The sequence below is a fragment of the Cricetulus griseus genome, chromosome 9, assembly GCF_003668045.3.
Source record: "Cricetulus griseus strain 17A/GY chromosome 9, alternate assembly CriGri-PICRH-1.0, whole genome shotgun sequence".
Lineage (NCBI taxonomy): Eukaryota > Metazoa > Chordata > Mammalia > Rodentia > Cricetidae > Cricetulus > Cricetulus griseus.
In genome coordinates, this window is record NC_048602.1 from 27,008,368 (window position 1) to 27,024,749 (window position 16,382).

At 52.9% G+C, this 16,382-nt stretch overlaps 1 protein-coding gene across 6 annotated transcripts; it reads right to left on the reverse strand.

The window, feature by feature from the left end:
- Positions 1 to 1,699: 1,699 nt before the first annotated feature.
- Positions 1,700 to 11,717, reverse strand: Znf428 (zinc finger protein 428). Of its 6 annotated transcripts, none has more exons than XM_027431156.2 (4): positions 11,327 to 11,390; positions 9,376 to 9,492; positions 7,428 to 7,632; positions 1,700 to 2,366 (listed from the first exon to the last, which is right to left on the reverse strand). In XM_027431156.2, the coding sequence occupies exons 3-4, from the start codon at positions 7,498 to 7,500 to the stop codon at positions 1,870 to 1,872; spliced, it is 570 nt and encodes a 189-aa protein (XP_027286957.1). In that variant the 5' UTR covers positions 7,501 to 7,632; positions 9,376 to 9,492; positions 11,327 to 11,390; the 3' UTR covers positions 1,700 to 1,869. The 6 variants fall into 6 exon arrangements, with proteins under 6 accessions (XP_027286957.1, XP_035305334.1, XP_027286956.1 ...); XM_035449443.1 differs by lacking the exon at positions 11,327 to 11,390 and adding an exon at positions 10,005 to 10,958 and having other exon boundaries at positions 1,700 to 2,327; XM_027431155.2 differs by lacking the exon at positions 11,327 to 11,390 and adding an exon at positions 10,005 to 10,955.
- Positions 11,718 to 16,382: the final 4,665 nt, after the last annotated feature.

Sequence of the window (16,382 nt, forward strand, 5' to 3'; positions counted from 1 at the left end):
GCCGGGACTACAGCAATGTGTCAGCATGCCTGACACATGTAAAGGGCCTCAGAGTAGGGCTTGGCAGCAGTAAACACTTGGTAAATGGGAGCTATCATTATAGCTGGCCTTGAACTCTTGACAACCTGTCACACCCTCGGGAGAGAGGGGTTCTGAGCCATGCACAGCATCAGGACACCCAATTTTCAGAAGGTTGTGAGGAGTGGGCCCCTGTGCTGTCCTCAACCTCAGGCCCCATTCTGGCCTTCCTAATTATCCCAGGTGGGCTTGTCCAGCAAAGAGAATAGTTCACTCCCATGCACAACTGCCTCCTTCCATAGAAATGATCAAACCTCTCAACGGTTAAGTCAGCACCCAATTAAATGCTTGCTTTTATGTTGTGGTCTTGGTCACGGTGTCTCTTCACAGCAACAGACAGTGCCCAAGATACCCTCCTACAACAGTTTACCCCTGTTTTTACTTCACAGCATTACCCACCTAACACATGAGGCAGCGTTTGTACTGTATCTTCAGCGTCAACCCCACAAGGCCCATGTCAGCTCCATGGCTAGCTAGCTCTCAACAGCCTGTATTCCAGGGAATCTGACGCCCTCTTCTGGCCTCCTTGGGCAGTACACACACGTAAATGGTACTTAACGGTGCATTTACAACACTCAGCACTCAGGAGGTACTCAAAACTACTTGTTAGAGACCCACTTTTTTTTTCTCTTTTTCTCTTTGTTCGAGACAGGGTTTCTCTGTGTAGCTTTGGAGCCTATCCTGGCACCGCTCTGGAGACCAGGCTGGCCTGGAACTCACACAGATCAGCCTGCCTCTGCCTCCCGAGTACTGGGATTAAAGGTGTGCCACCAGCGCCCAGCTGAGACCCAGTTCTTGAAGAGGTCAGTCATGCAAATCAATGGCAGAGCCAGGGTTGCTGGGATCACATCACAGCTCTTCTTTAGTGTGAATTCCTGAATTCTTCGACCCCAAAGAAAGCCCTTGGCCAGCACTGCACGCTAGGGCAAAACAGGGGGAGCTCCCTATCAGAGTTTGCAAGAAGATCAGTGATGTGATGGTAGACCACTCATGGCCTTTATGGCCCCACAAATGTCCTGCTCTGAGGAGCTTGGCTAGCTAGTCTTTCCTAGGCTTCTTTGCATCTGGCTGTAGCTATGCAAATGACTTCCCAGCAGGGGCACCTGTGAGGGAAGTGGCCCATGCCACTGGCAGGCACCTCCTGCAAACTCTCTGTCCTCTACCAATAAGCCAGGAAGGATACCCAGCATGGATCACAGGGGTGGCCTGAACCCCAGGACTCCTAGCTAAGTACTGTGGCTTTGTGCCTGTGATTCTAGCACTTGAACTAAGGCAGGAGAAACACAAGTTCAAAGCCAGCAGAACCTTGTCTCAAAGAAAAAGGAAGCCAAACAAAACTGGTCAGGATGGTTAGTGGCGCACACCTTTAATCCAGCACTGGGGAGGCAGAGGCAGGCGGATCTCTGTGAGTTTGAGACCAGCCTGGTCTCCAGAGCGAGTGCCAGGATAGGCTCCAAAGCTACACGGAGAAACCCTGTCTCGAGGAGAAAAAAAAAAAAAAAAAAAGTCAGGATGTACCTTGCTAACAGGCTCAAAGCCCTGGTCCAGTCCCCTGCAGCACACAGCATCAGCCACAGTGGTGCATGCCAGTCATCCCAAACTCAGGAGACGGAAGCAGAGATGCTGGTGTAGACGGCACTCCATGTTCGGCCACACACATGCAGCTCAGCACACACAGAATCTGGCTTTATTCTGCCCTTCACACACATGGGTGGGACCCCCGGCCCACACTCCAGCTTCCTCAGCCCTTGCTCCCAACCCACCCCTCCACCAGCTCCCTAGTGGCCCCGCCTACACCTCACCCCGGGCATGCAGCATGAAGTGGCCATGCAGCTCCCCAAGGTTGTCAAAGGAGTCCTCACACTCCGTACAGTGGTAGGTACCCCCCTCCTCCTCATCTTCATCTCCATCCCGCCCTGCTGGCCGGATCTCCCCAGTGCCAGATGGCTCCTCCTCTTCCTCGCCAAGAGCCCTGCCTTCAGGGGCTGGGGCTTCTTGGGTTGCTGTCGCAGGGCAGCAGAGTCGGCAAGGTGGGGTACCTGGTGCAGCGTCCACCAGCGGTGATCGGCCACAGAGCTGGCAGGGCTGTGCAGGTGGGCCAGCAGGCTGAGCCGCTCGGGGGGCCCGGCGAGATGGGCCTCCCCTGCCCCCACCTATGCGCTGTTTCACCTTATAGCCAGGGTCATATTCGGGGTCGTCAGTGGTCTCCTCTTCCTCCTCTTCTTCCTCTTCCTCCTCAGAGTCGGGCTCTGAAAGAGTGTATTCAGAGTCAGAAGAATGCTCCGGGCCTGTTGGGGCAGGTAGGAGAGACATGGCATCAGGGCTGTGTCCAGCTGGCCCCTGAGCCCCCTTCAAGCTCACGGTATGGGCAGGACAGCTTGGCGCAACACAGACGCAATGTATCTAGGTGTCTATCTAAGTGTCTAGTCTGTAATGCCAATACTGAAGGAGGCCGAGGCAGGAGGATCACTGCAAGCTCCAGCAAGCTCCAGGTCATCTAGCTTAGAGAGAATGAGACACTGTCTCAAAACAAAAAGCAGACAGACAGATGGGCATCAGCAGTGGGGTAGACAGCAAGTGTGTGTGCTCACCCAGCTCTTACAGCAACACCTGGACCAGCGTGGAAACCAAGGCATAGAGCAGGGATATATATGACTCACTCACTCACCGATAGACCCAGTCTACCATAGAGAGCAATGGCAGTGTGGCAATGGCCTGCACTGGACCATTCCAGGAAGACAAGCATCAGAATAGGTAGCTAAATAGTAAATTAAAATGCAGTAAATGAAAATAAGAAAATTGTTTCTCCCCACTTATATATTTGTTATGTGTGCACGCGCATGCAGAGACCTGTGTGTTACAGAATATTAGTGTAAGATATGTTACATCCGGGCTGGAGAGATGGCTCAGTGGTTAAGGGCACTCACTGACTGTTCTTCCAGAGGTCCTGAATTCAATTCCCAGCAACCACATGGTGGCTCACAACCACCTTGAATGAGACCTGGCGCCCTCTGCTGGCATGTAGGCAGAAGACTGTATACATAATAAATAATTTTTTTTTTAAAGATATGTTACATCCATTTATGCTGTGGAAATATTTGCTTAATGATGTAAAGAAGTGTTGTATTTGTTAAACTCTGTAAAGCTGCATTACTTTGCCTGTCTAAAACACCTAATTGGTCAGCAAGGCAGGAGAAAGACAGGCGGGGCTGGCAGGCAGAGAGAATATATAGGAGACATCTAGGAGAGAAGGAAGTCAGGGGCCAGCCACCCAGCCAGCCAGAGTAAGGAAAGAAAGACATACAGAATAAAGAGAGGTAAAAAGCCCAGAGGCAAGATGGAGTTAGAGAGAAATGGGATAAGGTAAGTTAGAAAAGATGGCTAGAAACAAGCCAAGCTACGATTGGGCACTCATAATTGTAAGTCTCCGTTTGTTTGTTTATTTGGGAGCTGGGTGGCAGGCCCCCAGAGTTAAAAACCAACTACACCTGGGCCTGTGGAGAGGCCAGAAGTCAACATTGGTGTTTCCCTTATCACCTGCTGTCTGAGTTTTTTAGATGTGGTCTCTCACTGGACCCGAAGCTCACCAACTTGAGTAATCTGACAGGCCAACCCCAGGGCCATCCTGCCTGTGCCTTGCAGCAGTGGCATCCCAGGTGCAGACACCATGCCTGGTTTCACTCCTACTCATCTATTCCCAGCCCATTTTGTTTTCAGACAGGTTCTCCTACAGCCTGGGATTGGCCTTGAGCTCCCCGATGTTCCTGCCTCCACCTCCCCAAAGCACTACTATACCTGCTCTTCTGTTTTGCTGCTTTTAGAAGACAGAATACCTGTATGTTTCAAGATGGCCTTGAACTCGGTCCTCTTGCCTCTAAGTGCTGGGATTACAGGTAATATCCATTTCAATAAACAAGTCAATTGAAATGCTCAGTTTTAAATATAGACATTACTGTGATTTCAGGGCGTAAGGCGTACATAGACAAGTTTGGGTTTAAAAAAACGTGATCAGGCTTTGGGCAACCTTAAAAAATATAAAATAAAAATGATGATCCTTGCCGGGCGTTGGTGGCGCTCGCCTTTAATCCCAGCACTCGGGAGGCAGAGGCAGGCAGATCTCTGTGAGTTTGAGGCCAGCCTGGTCTCCAGAGCGAGTGTCAGGATAGGCTCCAAAGCTACACAGAGAAACCCTGTCTCGAAAAACCAAAAAAAAAAAAAAAAAAAAAAAAACCATGATCAGAGGCTGGCAAGATGGCTTGGTGGTAAAGGTGCTTGCTGCAAAGTCCGACAACCCGAGTTTGATTTCCAGGACCCACACAGCAGAGGAAGAGACCAACTAATCCCAATAGCTGTCCTATGACCTCCATTTCTGGTACCCACTGAATCAATAAATAAAATCTAACAAAGCTTTTAAATGAGACAACGTGAGGTGATGATGGTCAAGCGCACGTTGGCATGGAAAGGCCTGCTGAAAGTAACCCCCCCCCCCAATCCAGCCATGACAGGGGTGGGGTCTCCACCCTCATTCACATCCCCACAGGCCCGACCTACCCGAGGGCCTTTGGGCCTTTGCTTTCCTTTGGCAGGTCACGCCCCACCCCCACCCTGCCTTTGAGCACACTGTTTCATGACGTCGCTCCCCAGCGCTGCCTATGCGCCCCTCAACCGGCCTTAACTTTCTCTTGCAGGCCAATCAACCGCACAACAATTACTTGTACTGAAGTTTCTTCTTGTACCCAAGCTGGCCCTGGTGTCTAGACCTTCTGCACGCTGGGTCCTTGTGGGATGTATACTGACCTGCAAGTTAAGCTGTTCCCTCTGCTGTCTTGCTTTAGAACCTAGGGCAGAGCTCCCTCCTAGGGAGCCACCCCAAGGTAGCCAGTCATCTTTTCTACTGGCCTCCCACTGTCCCCTCTGAGAGCCCCAGGGCTGTGGCATCTGTGCCCAAACCCAAGCAGACCCTTGGTGTCCACTGTACATCCCTCCCAGTCTCAGGGCTGCTCCACTGCCCCTGCCCCTGCCCCGTCCTACTGCTCTCTCACCTACAGGTATTCCCTGAGGCCCAGGTGTCTCTCTGCACACTTGTCCTGCACGGTGTCCACTTGGTCCCTCCTGTTCAGGCTTTAGGACCCAGCCACTACCCTGATGGTCCTGGCTATTGCTGCCCCTATCACTGTCTAGAGACCGTGGACTTCTCATCAGCCTGGGAACTCCTCAAGGGCAGACCTGATCTTGGGTTTGAAGCTCGGTCTAGCAGAGGACACGGGGGTCATAACTGATGGTGAACCCAGGCTCCCTCCTTCAGGTTTTTCCCTCTGCTTCTCCCTGTGAAGAACCTTTTCTGCTCCACCAGCAACTCCAGGTCCTTTGTGAGGCCTGGCTCAGTGTCCCCTCCTCTATGAAGCCTCTCTGGCCCTCAAGGTGGTCAGTGTCTGTCTCTGGGCTCTCCCCTGTCCCCTGCAATATATCACCTAGGCCTGAAGACTCCTCAAGGCAGGCCCTTGGTGAACCCAGCTCCAATTTTCATTCCTGCTGAGTCTGAGAGGATGTGATTCCATTTACTAACGGGGACTTGTGCCAGGGGCCCACCTTCTCTCCCCTCTGGCCTCACCCTCCAGGGGCTTCAGTGCCCACTATGACCTCACGAAGTTGCTTGTGATGAGCCATCTGGTTGTTGTCCTGGGCTACCAAATCTTGCATGTTTACCATGACTTCTAGGAGCTCAAGCCCCTTTGCACTCGCCATGCATTCTCCATCAAAGAGATCCTCCAAGCCTGGCATGGCTCCGGCACCCACTGGCCCACCCATGCCCAACACAGCTCCCACACCTCCAGCTACCCTGAAGACCACCAAAGCAGCAGTGTCCAACAGTCCCTCAATGCATCCCAAGTCCCCTAACTTGGTCATGAGCCCTAGTAGTTCTAAGTCTACCAGATCAACAGGTACCAAGACAGTTACCTCAGCCAGGCCCAGCAGCCACAGGAAGGCGAGAACACCCAGTCAGGTGAGCACTGACACCAAGGCCAGGAAGGCCAGCAAGGGCAGGAAGGGTGGCAAGACCCGAATCATGGGACGACACCAGCAGAAAGGCACACGCAGTCGGGGGCGAACTCCGGGCAGGAGACGAAGCCACAGCCACAGCTCCAAGATGTCCCCAAGCAGGAAGAGAACTCATTCCGCTAAACCAGGTATGGGCAAGAAGGTAAGGACCCCTACTTCCCACCGCAAACAAAGCCGAGGCAAGAGTTATAGCCGACCTAGAACCAGAACCCAGGAAAGGGGCAGCAGCCAGCATAGAAACCTGCGCCACGAAAAGAGCTCCAAGCTGCCAGGAGCCTCAGACCTGGGGAGCAGCAGCTCTAGACTACTTGCAAACCTCAGTAGGGCCAAGAGCCACAGCCTAGTTAGGTCCACCTTAAAGAGCTCTAGCAAGTCTCCTGTGGCATCCAGAAGAGCCAGGAGCTATAGCCAATTCCTGGCCCCCAGCAGGGAACACACTCACACCATGACTGATCTGACTGACATGTCAGGCCTGACCAAGATTTACAAGGACAGCAGCCTCAGCAGGATCCAAAGTCACAGCCGCTCTAGGACCCCCAGCAGGACCCGAAGTCACAGCCGCTCTAGGACCCCCAGCAGGACCCGAAGTCACAGCTATGACAGGACTCAGAGCCAGGTAAGGAGTTACAGCTGGAAGAGAAATCGGGCAAGGAGTCGGGCAAGGAGTCGTACCCGGAGGGGCACGCCCACCGACATGAGTCACAGGCAGTCTAGAACCCACAGCCGGGGGGAAAAACACGGCCTACGGAAAGCTCCAGGAAGAAGAGAAAGAAGCCAAGTGATGCCTAAGACTTCCAGTGAGGAAGAAAGCCGCAGCCGGTCCAAAAACACCAGAGAAAGAGACTACAGCCGATCAAGAGCCACAAGGAAGAAAGGGCACAGGCGGTTTAAGATGCCTAGCGCTTACAGTGGGCGCAGCCAGTCTAAAACCCCGAGCACAGACACGGACCACAGCCGGTCCAGAGCCTCCATCAAGAGGAGAGCACGGAGCCATTCCCACAGGGAGAACCGCCACGGCCAATCCAGAGCCACCAGTGAGGAGAGCTCCCAAAGCTACTCGAGAATCCACAGCAGGGACAAAGAACACTTCCAATCTAGAATCTCCCCCCAGGACCAAAACTACGACCAACCTTCAGCCCCTGAGAGCCTCCCAGGGAAATCATCCCCCACCACCAGGAGTCCCACTCATAAGAGAGCCCACAGCAAGGCAAAGGGTCACTCCTCATCACAGCCTCCCAAGGAAACCCAAGCCCAGGATGACACCACCATGACTCTCAAGGCCACCTCACCTGGGGAAAGGTTTTCATCTTCCTCCAAGCTGCCATAGCCTCCGGTCTCAGCGGGCTCACGGGTCTCTGTCATGGCCAGGGGAGGGGACAAGAGACAGGAGCAGAGCAGTGACTGGGCAAGGTCCCTCCCCGGCCAGCTCTCCCACGGTCACACCTCTGGCCACAAGCTCTTCTAACACAGGATGTTGGCAAGTAGAGAGGGATGCTGGACATGGGGAAAGAAAAGGCCTGTGATGACTCAATAAATTTTTACATAACACTTGTCCCCATTCCAAGACCCCCCTGTGCTCAGTGCTGGGGGTGAGACATTGCTGGCCTCTGTTCTGTCTTGACTGTACACAGAACCCCGACTCTGCAGACCCTGCCTCCTGGAGGCCTCAACTTCCTTATCTGGGAAACAGGACTTTATGGATCTTATTCAGTAGGTTAGGGAAGAGATAACATCCCTAGTTATTCAAAGGTAGGTACTGGCATGGGCACCAATCATAAAGCATTAACCCTTTAGTTGTTGAGAGGCAAGGGATGTCAGGGACTGAGGGAGGCCCTCATTAAAAATTAGGGATACAGAAAAACATGGTACAGTGGAGATACTAACTGTCCTGGAAGTGTTTTGTTTTTATGAGAGCTCAAATATCCGAGGCTGACCCTGAATTTCTGATGCTCCCCGATCTACCTCCCAAACGCTGGGGATCAAACCTAGGGCTTCGTGCGTGCTAGGCAAGCACAGTACCAACTGAGCTCCAGTGCCACTCTTCACTCCCCCCCCCCATCCTGGATTAGCCTCAAGGTCACTAAATAGTCTCAAATGACCTTGATTTCCAGATCTTCCTGCCAAACCCCAGGATTACAGGTGCACCGCCATGCCCCGAGTGAGTGTCAGGCCTCATCCTACACTAATTTGTGCAAGTCAGCCTTGACTAGGTTTAAACCCAAATATGTGCCTTTCTGGCTATAGCTCCAGACAGGACCCAACTTCTCTTGTCTGTTTCCTTCTCTGGAAAGTCTGCCACCAGGCCTTGATTGGTGCACTCAGTACCACACAGAAACAGCTCCCTTGAAGCAGAAGAGGAAATAAGGAACAGAAAGGCCCCTCAGGTATTCCAAAGCCCAAGATCGAGGTCACCTCACCAGACTGATGGGTTTTTTTTTTTTTTGGTTTTGGTTTTTTTTTTTTGTTTTGGGTTTCTCTGGGGCTTTTGGAAGCTGTCCTGGAACTCGCTCTTGTAGACCAGGCTGCTGGTCTCGAACTCACAGGGATCCGCCTGCCTCTGCCTCCCGAGTGCTGGGATTAAAGGCGTGCGCCACCAACGCCCCAGACTGGTGGTTGAACAAGCATTCAAAGCCATGCTTTGAACATCAATAGGCTCAGAGTCGTGGCCATCCACACCTGTAATCCAGCCCTTAGGATGGAAGTTTAAAGTCATTGTTGACCACAGAGTCTGGGCTACATGAGACCATCTCAAAAAAAAAAAAGAAAAAAAACCCTAAGATTCATAGAACTTGCAGGTGTGTGGTGGCCCTTGCCCATCCCCCCAGCCACTCCAGACCTCTCGAGGGTGCACACAGGCCCTTTATAGCTAGAGGGGAAGAGGTCCTAGTATATCCTGAAGTTTCCACCTGGAGTTTTCTCCTTCCTCTTTGCGGGCCCCGAGAACTAATTTTCACCTTGCAAAAACTCACCTATAGCCGGGCCTTTAATCTCAGCACTCGGGAGGCAGAGGCAGGAGGATCCCTGTGAATTCGAGGCCAGCCTGGTCTCCAGAGCGAATGCCAGGACAGGCTCCAAAGCTGCACAGAGAAACCCTGTCTCGAAAAACCAAAAAAATAAAAATAAAAAAACGCACCTATAAACACATTCTACACCTCTCCTCAGTCCTAATAATCCCTGTCTCTCCCAAAGCACACCTTCCCTCCTCCCCGTGCACTGTGAGAGGGCCAATATCCTTACACTCTCCACAGACTAGTGTTATCCAGTCCAGGCTGGCCTTGAACCTTCGATCCTCCAACCTTAGCCTCTCAGGTGCAGGGATTACAGACGTGCACCACTCCACGGGGCTCAGCCTCACTAAAAATATGACAAAGCCTGTATGTTAGGCACTGGGGACACAACAGTAGAAAGTACACTATTTTTTTTTTTCTTTCAAAGCCTAGCCGTCAAGTACACTGTCAGGGGAAACGCAGCTGGAGTAGGAAGAGTGGAATGGCTTCAATCGAGGGGGAACTTAAAAACACACGGATCCCGGGCTGGAGAGATGCCTCAGAGGTTAAGAGCACCGACAGCTCTTCCAGAGGTCCTGAGTTCAATTCCAGGCAACCACACGGTGGCTCACAACCATCCGTTATGAGATCTGGCGCCCTCTGCTGGTGTGCAGATAGACATGGAAGCAGAATGGTGTGTACATAATAAATAAATAAAATCTTAGTTCTACATTATGCCTGAAAAAAACAAACTAAACTAAAAACAGCTGGTTTCTATCTTGGGTAAATAATATACTTGTTCCATGCTGTACCTACCACCACCCAAACCCATTCTCCCTCTGTTTTGAGATCGGGTCTCACTATGCAGCCAGAACTGACCTATATATAGTTCCTGATTCTCTTGCCCCGGCCAAGGGGTGCTGGAACTATACACAGGCATGTGTCACCACACCAAGGGCTTTCACTGTTCGCCTACTTGGCTACCACACCAGGGATCGTCCGGAGTTTCCCCTCGGGGTGACCTGGGGACAACCCTCCCTTTGCAAAAACCCACATTACACCAAGCTCCTTCCAGAATGTTCCACATCTATCAGGTGCAACCATCCTCGGTACAGAAGTCGTGGATGCCACCAGACTGAATGACTTCCGAGACAGATAGTGGGGGTACAAAAAAAAAAAAAAAAAAAAAAAAAAGAAAGGAAACACCCTCAGCCCTACAGGTGAAACTCAGCTGGGCGTGGTGCTGCACCCCTGCAAACTCAGCACTTGGGGAAGACCATAAATTCTTAGGTCACCCTCCACAACAGTGGGGGATCAAAGCCACCCCCAGTCACGGCCACAGGAAACCCTGTGTGTCCCCATCACCACCCTCAGCCCTACAGGTGAAACTCAGCTGGGCGTGGTGCTGCACCCCTGCAAACTCAGCACTTGGGGAAGACTATAAATTCTTAGGTCACCCTCCACAACAGTGGGGGTTCAAGGCCACCCCCAGTCAGGGCTACAGGAAACCCTGTGTGTCCCCATCACCACCCTCAGCCCTACAGGTGAAATTCAGCTGGGCGTGGTGCTGCACCCCTGCAAACTCAGCACTTGGGGAAGACCATAAATTCTTAGGTCACCCTCCACAACAGTGGGGGATCAAAGTCACCCCCAGTCACGGCCACAGGAAACCCTGTGTGTCCCCATCACCACCCTCAGCCCTACAGGTGAAACTCAGCTGGGCGTGGTGCTGCACCCCTGCAAACTCAGCACTTGGGGAAGACTATAAATTCTTAGGTCACCCTCCACAACAGTGGGGGTTCAAAGCCACCCCCAGTCAGGGCTACAGGAACCCCTGTGTGTCCCCCACCCCACCCCCCGTCACCTCCCACCAAGGCAATAACGTGGCCCGGACCGCACACAACGCAGACCCGACACGGTGGGAGCGAGCAGCAAGGCTCGCACAAACCCCAAACCGCAAACCCCGAACCCCGGCACCAAACAATGCCCCGTGACAACTTCCCACGACGCCCCGGGCCTTGAACGACCACATTCTAAAAAAAAAAAGAAAAAAAAAAAGAAAAAAGAAAAGAAAAGAAAAAGACCCCCACCCCCACCCCGGGGAGCCCAGGCCCTTCCCGTAACGCGCCTGGCCCGAGGCTGCCTCCCGCAAGGCCGCGAGGCGAGGCAAGCCAACGACTCTCCCGCTCGGGGCTGCTCACCGGGGCCGAGCCGCCGCCGCCGCCGCCGCCGCGGGCGAGCGGCGGGCGAGCGGGCGAGCGGGCGAGCGGGGCGGCCGGGCTCCCGTCATGCAGCGGGGCCGTATCGCCCGCTTCCCAGCATGCCCCGCGCACCCCAAGCCCGGACACTCACCGGCCCCGGCTCGCACTCGGGCTCGCACTCGGGGGCGGCGACGGCGGCGGCTGCTGCAAGCCCGGGCACTGCGCCTGCGTTCAGGGAGCCTGGGCGAGCAAGAGAGGGGCGAGCGGAGGAGCCCAGGGCGCGTGCGCGGCCAGGCGGGCCGTTTGGTGGGAAGAGCGGCTCGCACCGGGCGCGGGGACCCGAACTCCCGCCGCTCACGGCCCCGCTGGACTCGGTAGAGCCCGCCCGCGGCTTCGGGAACCGAAGGGACGAGCGCGAGGGAGCGAGCACAGCGCATAAATAGGGGATGCTCGGAGGGGAGGGGAGGGGAGGGAGGGAGGGAGGAGGGAGGGAGGGGGCTGGCTGAGCACTCGGCCCCCGACCCCGGGGTTGCAAGCTCGCTTATTTGCATAATGCTAGCGCGGGACAAAGGAAGGCCTCCCTCCCGCACCGGAGGATGTGATTTGCATATTCCCGGGAGAGGCCGTCCTTCCCAGCGCAGTGATTAGCATATGCATGCACGCATGCATGGATGCAAGGATGGATGGGGACGGGGTGGTGGGGGGGCGACCTGAGCAAGGCGCATGCGTCCAGCGACTGCAGCGTTGAGCAAAGTGGCCTGGCTGCCTTGCCCTGAAAATGCACCAGGTCTAGGAGCAGGTTCTCGCCCCCAGAGTAAGACTTTGGTTTTTGTTTTTTTGTTTTTTTTGTTTTTGGTTTTTCGAGACAGGGTTTCTCTGTGTAGCTTTGGAGCCTATCCTGGCACTCGCTCTGGAGACCAGGCTGGCCTCGAACTCACAGAGATCCGCCTGCCTCTGCCTCCCGAGTGCTGGGATTAAAGGCGTGCTCCACCAACGCCCGGCCAGAGTAAGACTTTTCATTGCCCTCCTGGAGAATCAGGCCAGCACGTGGCTGCTGCGTTTCGGGAGATCCGGTACCCTCAGCGTAAGGAAGACGGACCACATCTTGTTTAGACTGAAGCCTACAACTGCACACCCGGAGGAGGTGGCGAGCAGGAGGCTGCGGGTGCCAGAGAGGCCTGCCCCAGGCTCGGGTTCTGCAAGGACTTCCAGGGCTGATTTTTAAGCCAAGCCTGAACTGGAGCCAGCTCAACTGGGAGTCTCTCGGCAGAGGGAAATTTCTAATGCAAATGCCCAGAGGCAAAAGGGTGTCTGCATTCTCAAGGGAAGTGAAGGCCGCTTCTTTTGCGTGGACACAATTGGAGAGGAGAAAATCTCTTAAGTGTTTGTTTTTTGTTTTGTATTTTGTTTTTGATGCAGGGACTCAGGCTAGTCTCTAACTCCCCGGGGTTAAAGAGAATGACCTTGAGCACTGCCTCTAGAGCTGAAATTACAGGCATGTGGCAGCAAGCCCAACTCCTGTAGCTGATTTTAAAGAGCTATAACTTTATGCTGACTATATGTAGCCATCACAACCGTCCCAAACTGTGCTCGAAAGAACTGATTTTATGCCGGGCATTGGTGGCATTGCACGCCTTTAATCCCAGCACTCGGGAGGCAGAGGCAGGCGGATCTCTGTGAGTTCGAGGCCAGCCTGGTCTCCGGAGTGAGTGCCAGGATAGGCTCCAAAGCTACACAGAGAAACCCTGTCTTGAAAAACAACAACCAAAAAAAAACTGATTTTATCACTAGCAACCTAAAACACTCCATTGGAGTCCCATTACAGGTGGAGAACGAAAGTTGTGCTTTGTTCCTGAGACAGCCTCCATGTGCAGCCCACGACGGCCTGGAACTCACTCTAGCTCCATGCTAGTTTTCACGCACTTCCTGCAAGTTCTTCTGCCTCAGCTTCCCAAATGCCCCAGTGACAGGGCCACGTCACCATACCTGGCCTTTCCAATACTTCTGACCCTGATGCTTTTTCTGGACCCCACCCCCGTTTTTTTATCAGGTTCAGATCCCCAGCACTCAAACACAGTCCTCTCTTTGCTGTCTCAGGCTTTGATCTTGCTGTTGGCTTTATCTGAGAATGCTTCCCCCCCCCCACCTGCTGCTCTGTGCTTACTTTGTCTTGGCACTGATGCCAACCTGAGGGGCCTTCCTTAATGATACAGCACCTGCAGCCTGAGTGGATTAGGGAGACTGACACAGTACCTACTTCTGATGGTGGGTGAAGAGTTCCTGAGACTTCGTGATCCATTAATAACATGACTCCATTAATAACAAAATAAAACAGTATGCCACCTCTCTCTCTCTCTCTCTCTCTCTCTGTGTGTGTGTGTGTGTGTGTGTGTGTAAGAGAGAGAGAGAGAGAGAGAGAGAGAGAGAGAGAGAGAGAGAGTGTGTGTGTGTTTTAGGTAGAGTTTCACTATATAGCCCTGGCCTGAAGTTTGCTATATAGACAGGGCTGGCTACAGAAATCTACCTGTGCTTGTCTCCCAGGTACTAGGATTAAAGGTGCATTATCTTTTTGTTTTGTTTTGTTTTGGTCTTATTTATTTTTTTGGTTGGTTGCTTGGCTTTTTCGAGACAGGGTTTCTCTGTATTGCTTTGGAGATTGTCCTGGAACTCACCTTGTAGGCCAGGCTGGCTTCAAACTCACAGAGATCCACCTGCCTCTGCCTCCTGAGTGTTGGGATTAAAGGCATAAACCATCAACAACCAGCGCCCCCCCCCTCCACCGTTTTGTTTGAGACAATGTTTCTCTGTGTAGCCTAGGCTGTCCTGGAACTCCCTCTGTATTTCAGGCTGACCTCGAATGAAAGAGATCCGCCTGCCTCTGCCTCCCAAACGCTACAATTAAAGGTGTGCACCACCGCCACCCAGCTTCTTCTATTTTATTTTATTAGACAGGAACTTAATGTATAGCCCACACTCAAGAATCTCCTACTGCAGCCTCTAAAAGGGCTATAACACCCAGCTGGCATTTTAATTGCCTTCTTTACAATTTTAGAGCAAGCCTTAGGCTTTTTTGTTTGGGGTGGGAGAGGCATCACAAGGTCTTGCTAAGTAGCTAGGAGTGGCCTGGAGCTTGCTGTGCAGACCAAGATGCTCTGGAATGTGCTTAGACCCTTGTACCTCCACTCCCTGAAGACTGCAGGTGTGTACCACCCTGCCTAGCTCTGAAATTGTCTTCTGTTTTTGTTTTTCAAAACAGGGCTTCTTTATGTAGCCTTGGCTGTCCTAGAACTCACTCTGTAGACTGGGCTGGCCTTGAACTCAGAGAGATCCCCCTGCCTCTGTCTCCAGAGTGCTGAGATTAAAGGCATGTGCCACCACCATTGAAATTTCTAGCAAAATTGTTTTGTTACCTTGCTGCTAATCCGTTTCCTTCTTCAAAGTTTCATGAGGGGTCAGCATAGGGTCCCCCTTTCACCCTGAGTCCTTAGAGCCTAGAACGGGATCACATTTCAGAGCCCTGTGAGGATGTGTCTGTGGAGGGCTGTCTTATAGCTGGCTATTCCGAACCTCAACAACCAGCACACTGCACGCCGTTATTGTTGAATGAATACGTCTCACTGTGTATCTCAGGCTGGTCTCAAAACCCACAGTGATCCTCCTGCCTTATCTTCCCAATTGTACCACCACGCCTGGTCTCATTATGTTGCCCGAGCTGACCCTAAACTCTTAGGTTCAAGCAGTTGGTAGGGGCAGAGTAAGGACGCAGGCCTGCCCCTGTCACCTGGCAGAATGCACTCAGGGTTCCATAGTCTGCACACAGGTGCAAAGGACCCCTTTAAAAGACAGACCCTTGCCCACTCATGCTGTTTCTGCTCTGTCCTGCTGTTCCCCTGGGGCAGACAAGACTTTTCCTGTCTCCTCTTCTGTCCTCTCTGTCTCTTTACCTCTTTTCTCTCTCCTTCTACCCCCCTCCCCCTTTCTAATAAAACTCACTCAAGCTCTGTCTGCCTGGCGTGTTTGTTTGTCCCCCGCCTCGGTCACCCCTCACCTGCCATGGAATCCGCCACGGTCCCCCTCATGCTGTATCATAACGGGCAGGATGAAATGGAATTGAAAGTGTCTCTAGAGAATACTGGGGGTGGGAGGCCCAGGTGAGGCTAGTGTCTAAGTCACGAGAAAGGAGGGAGCAGGAGGCAGGACTGTCTCAATGACAGGATGAAGACAATGCCGGTAAAAATTAATAAATTTCTGCCCGGGTAGTGGCGGCGCACGCCTCTAATCGCAGCACTCGGGAGGCAGAGGCAGGAGGATCTCTGTGAGTTCGAGGCCAGCCTGGTCTACAAGAGCCAGTTCCAGGACACAAAGCCACAGAGAAACCCTGTCTCGAAAAACAAAAAACAAAAACAATCACAAACTTCACAAAACAAATTCTCGCCACTCCTCCCCTACCCCACCCCACCCCACAAAAAGGAAACAACCAAATCTCGAATTTTGGGGAAGAGTGGATAGCGGTGGCCTTGGTGAGGTCTGGCCCCTGTACCTTCCTGTGTAACAGAATTCATACCATCCCCTCCCCACCCCTGCATCTCCCCCTTCAGGTAGAACAACAGTGGACAGAGGGACAGACACACAGCCACCCCAAACACTTGTTCTCTCCTCAGTTTAATGGTGGTTAGTGGGATTGCCAAACCCCCCTCCCTACCCCCTCCCCGCCCGCCCCGTACAAAAATGTGTTTTGTTTTGTTTTGTTTTTTTAAACAAGAAAAAGGGGCAAAAGCCAGGAATGGGGGAGAGGGGTGCAATCTGATATTTTTCATACAGATTTTTGATTTTTTAATATATTATATATAAAACCATAGAGACCACACATCCCTTCCAAACTCCTTTCCCCCTCCCCGGGGGGCCTGGAGGAGAGATGGGAAAGGCCCCCCCAGGAGTGGGTGGACAGACGAATTTGGGTTGGGAAAGACAAGTGGGTGGATGGAGGGAAGGGGAGCCGCCCAGGAACCCGGAAAGGGGGACTGGATAAGGGTTGGGGTCCTTTCCCTCACTGCCC

Coding starts and splice junctions, on each gene's coding strand:
- Znf428 (XM_027431157.2), bottom strand. CDS start 7,500: ATGACAGAGACCCGTGAGCCCGCTGAGACCGGAGGCTATGGCAGCTTG. Junction 2,367..7,427: donor AGATGAAAACCTTTCCCCAG/GTGAGGTGGCCT, acceptor CTGCCCCAACAG/GCCCGGAGCATTCTTCTGAC.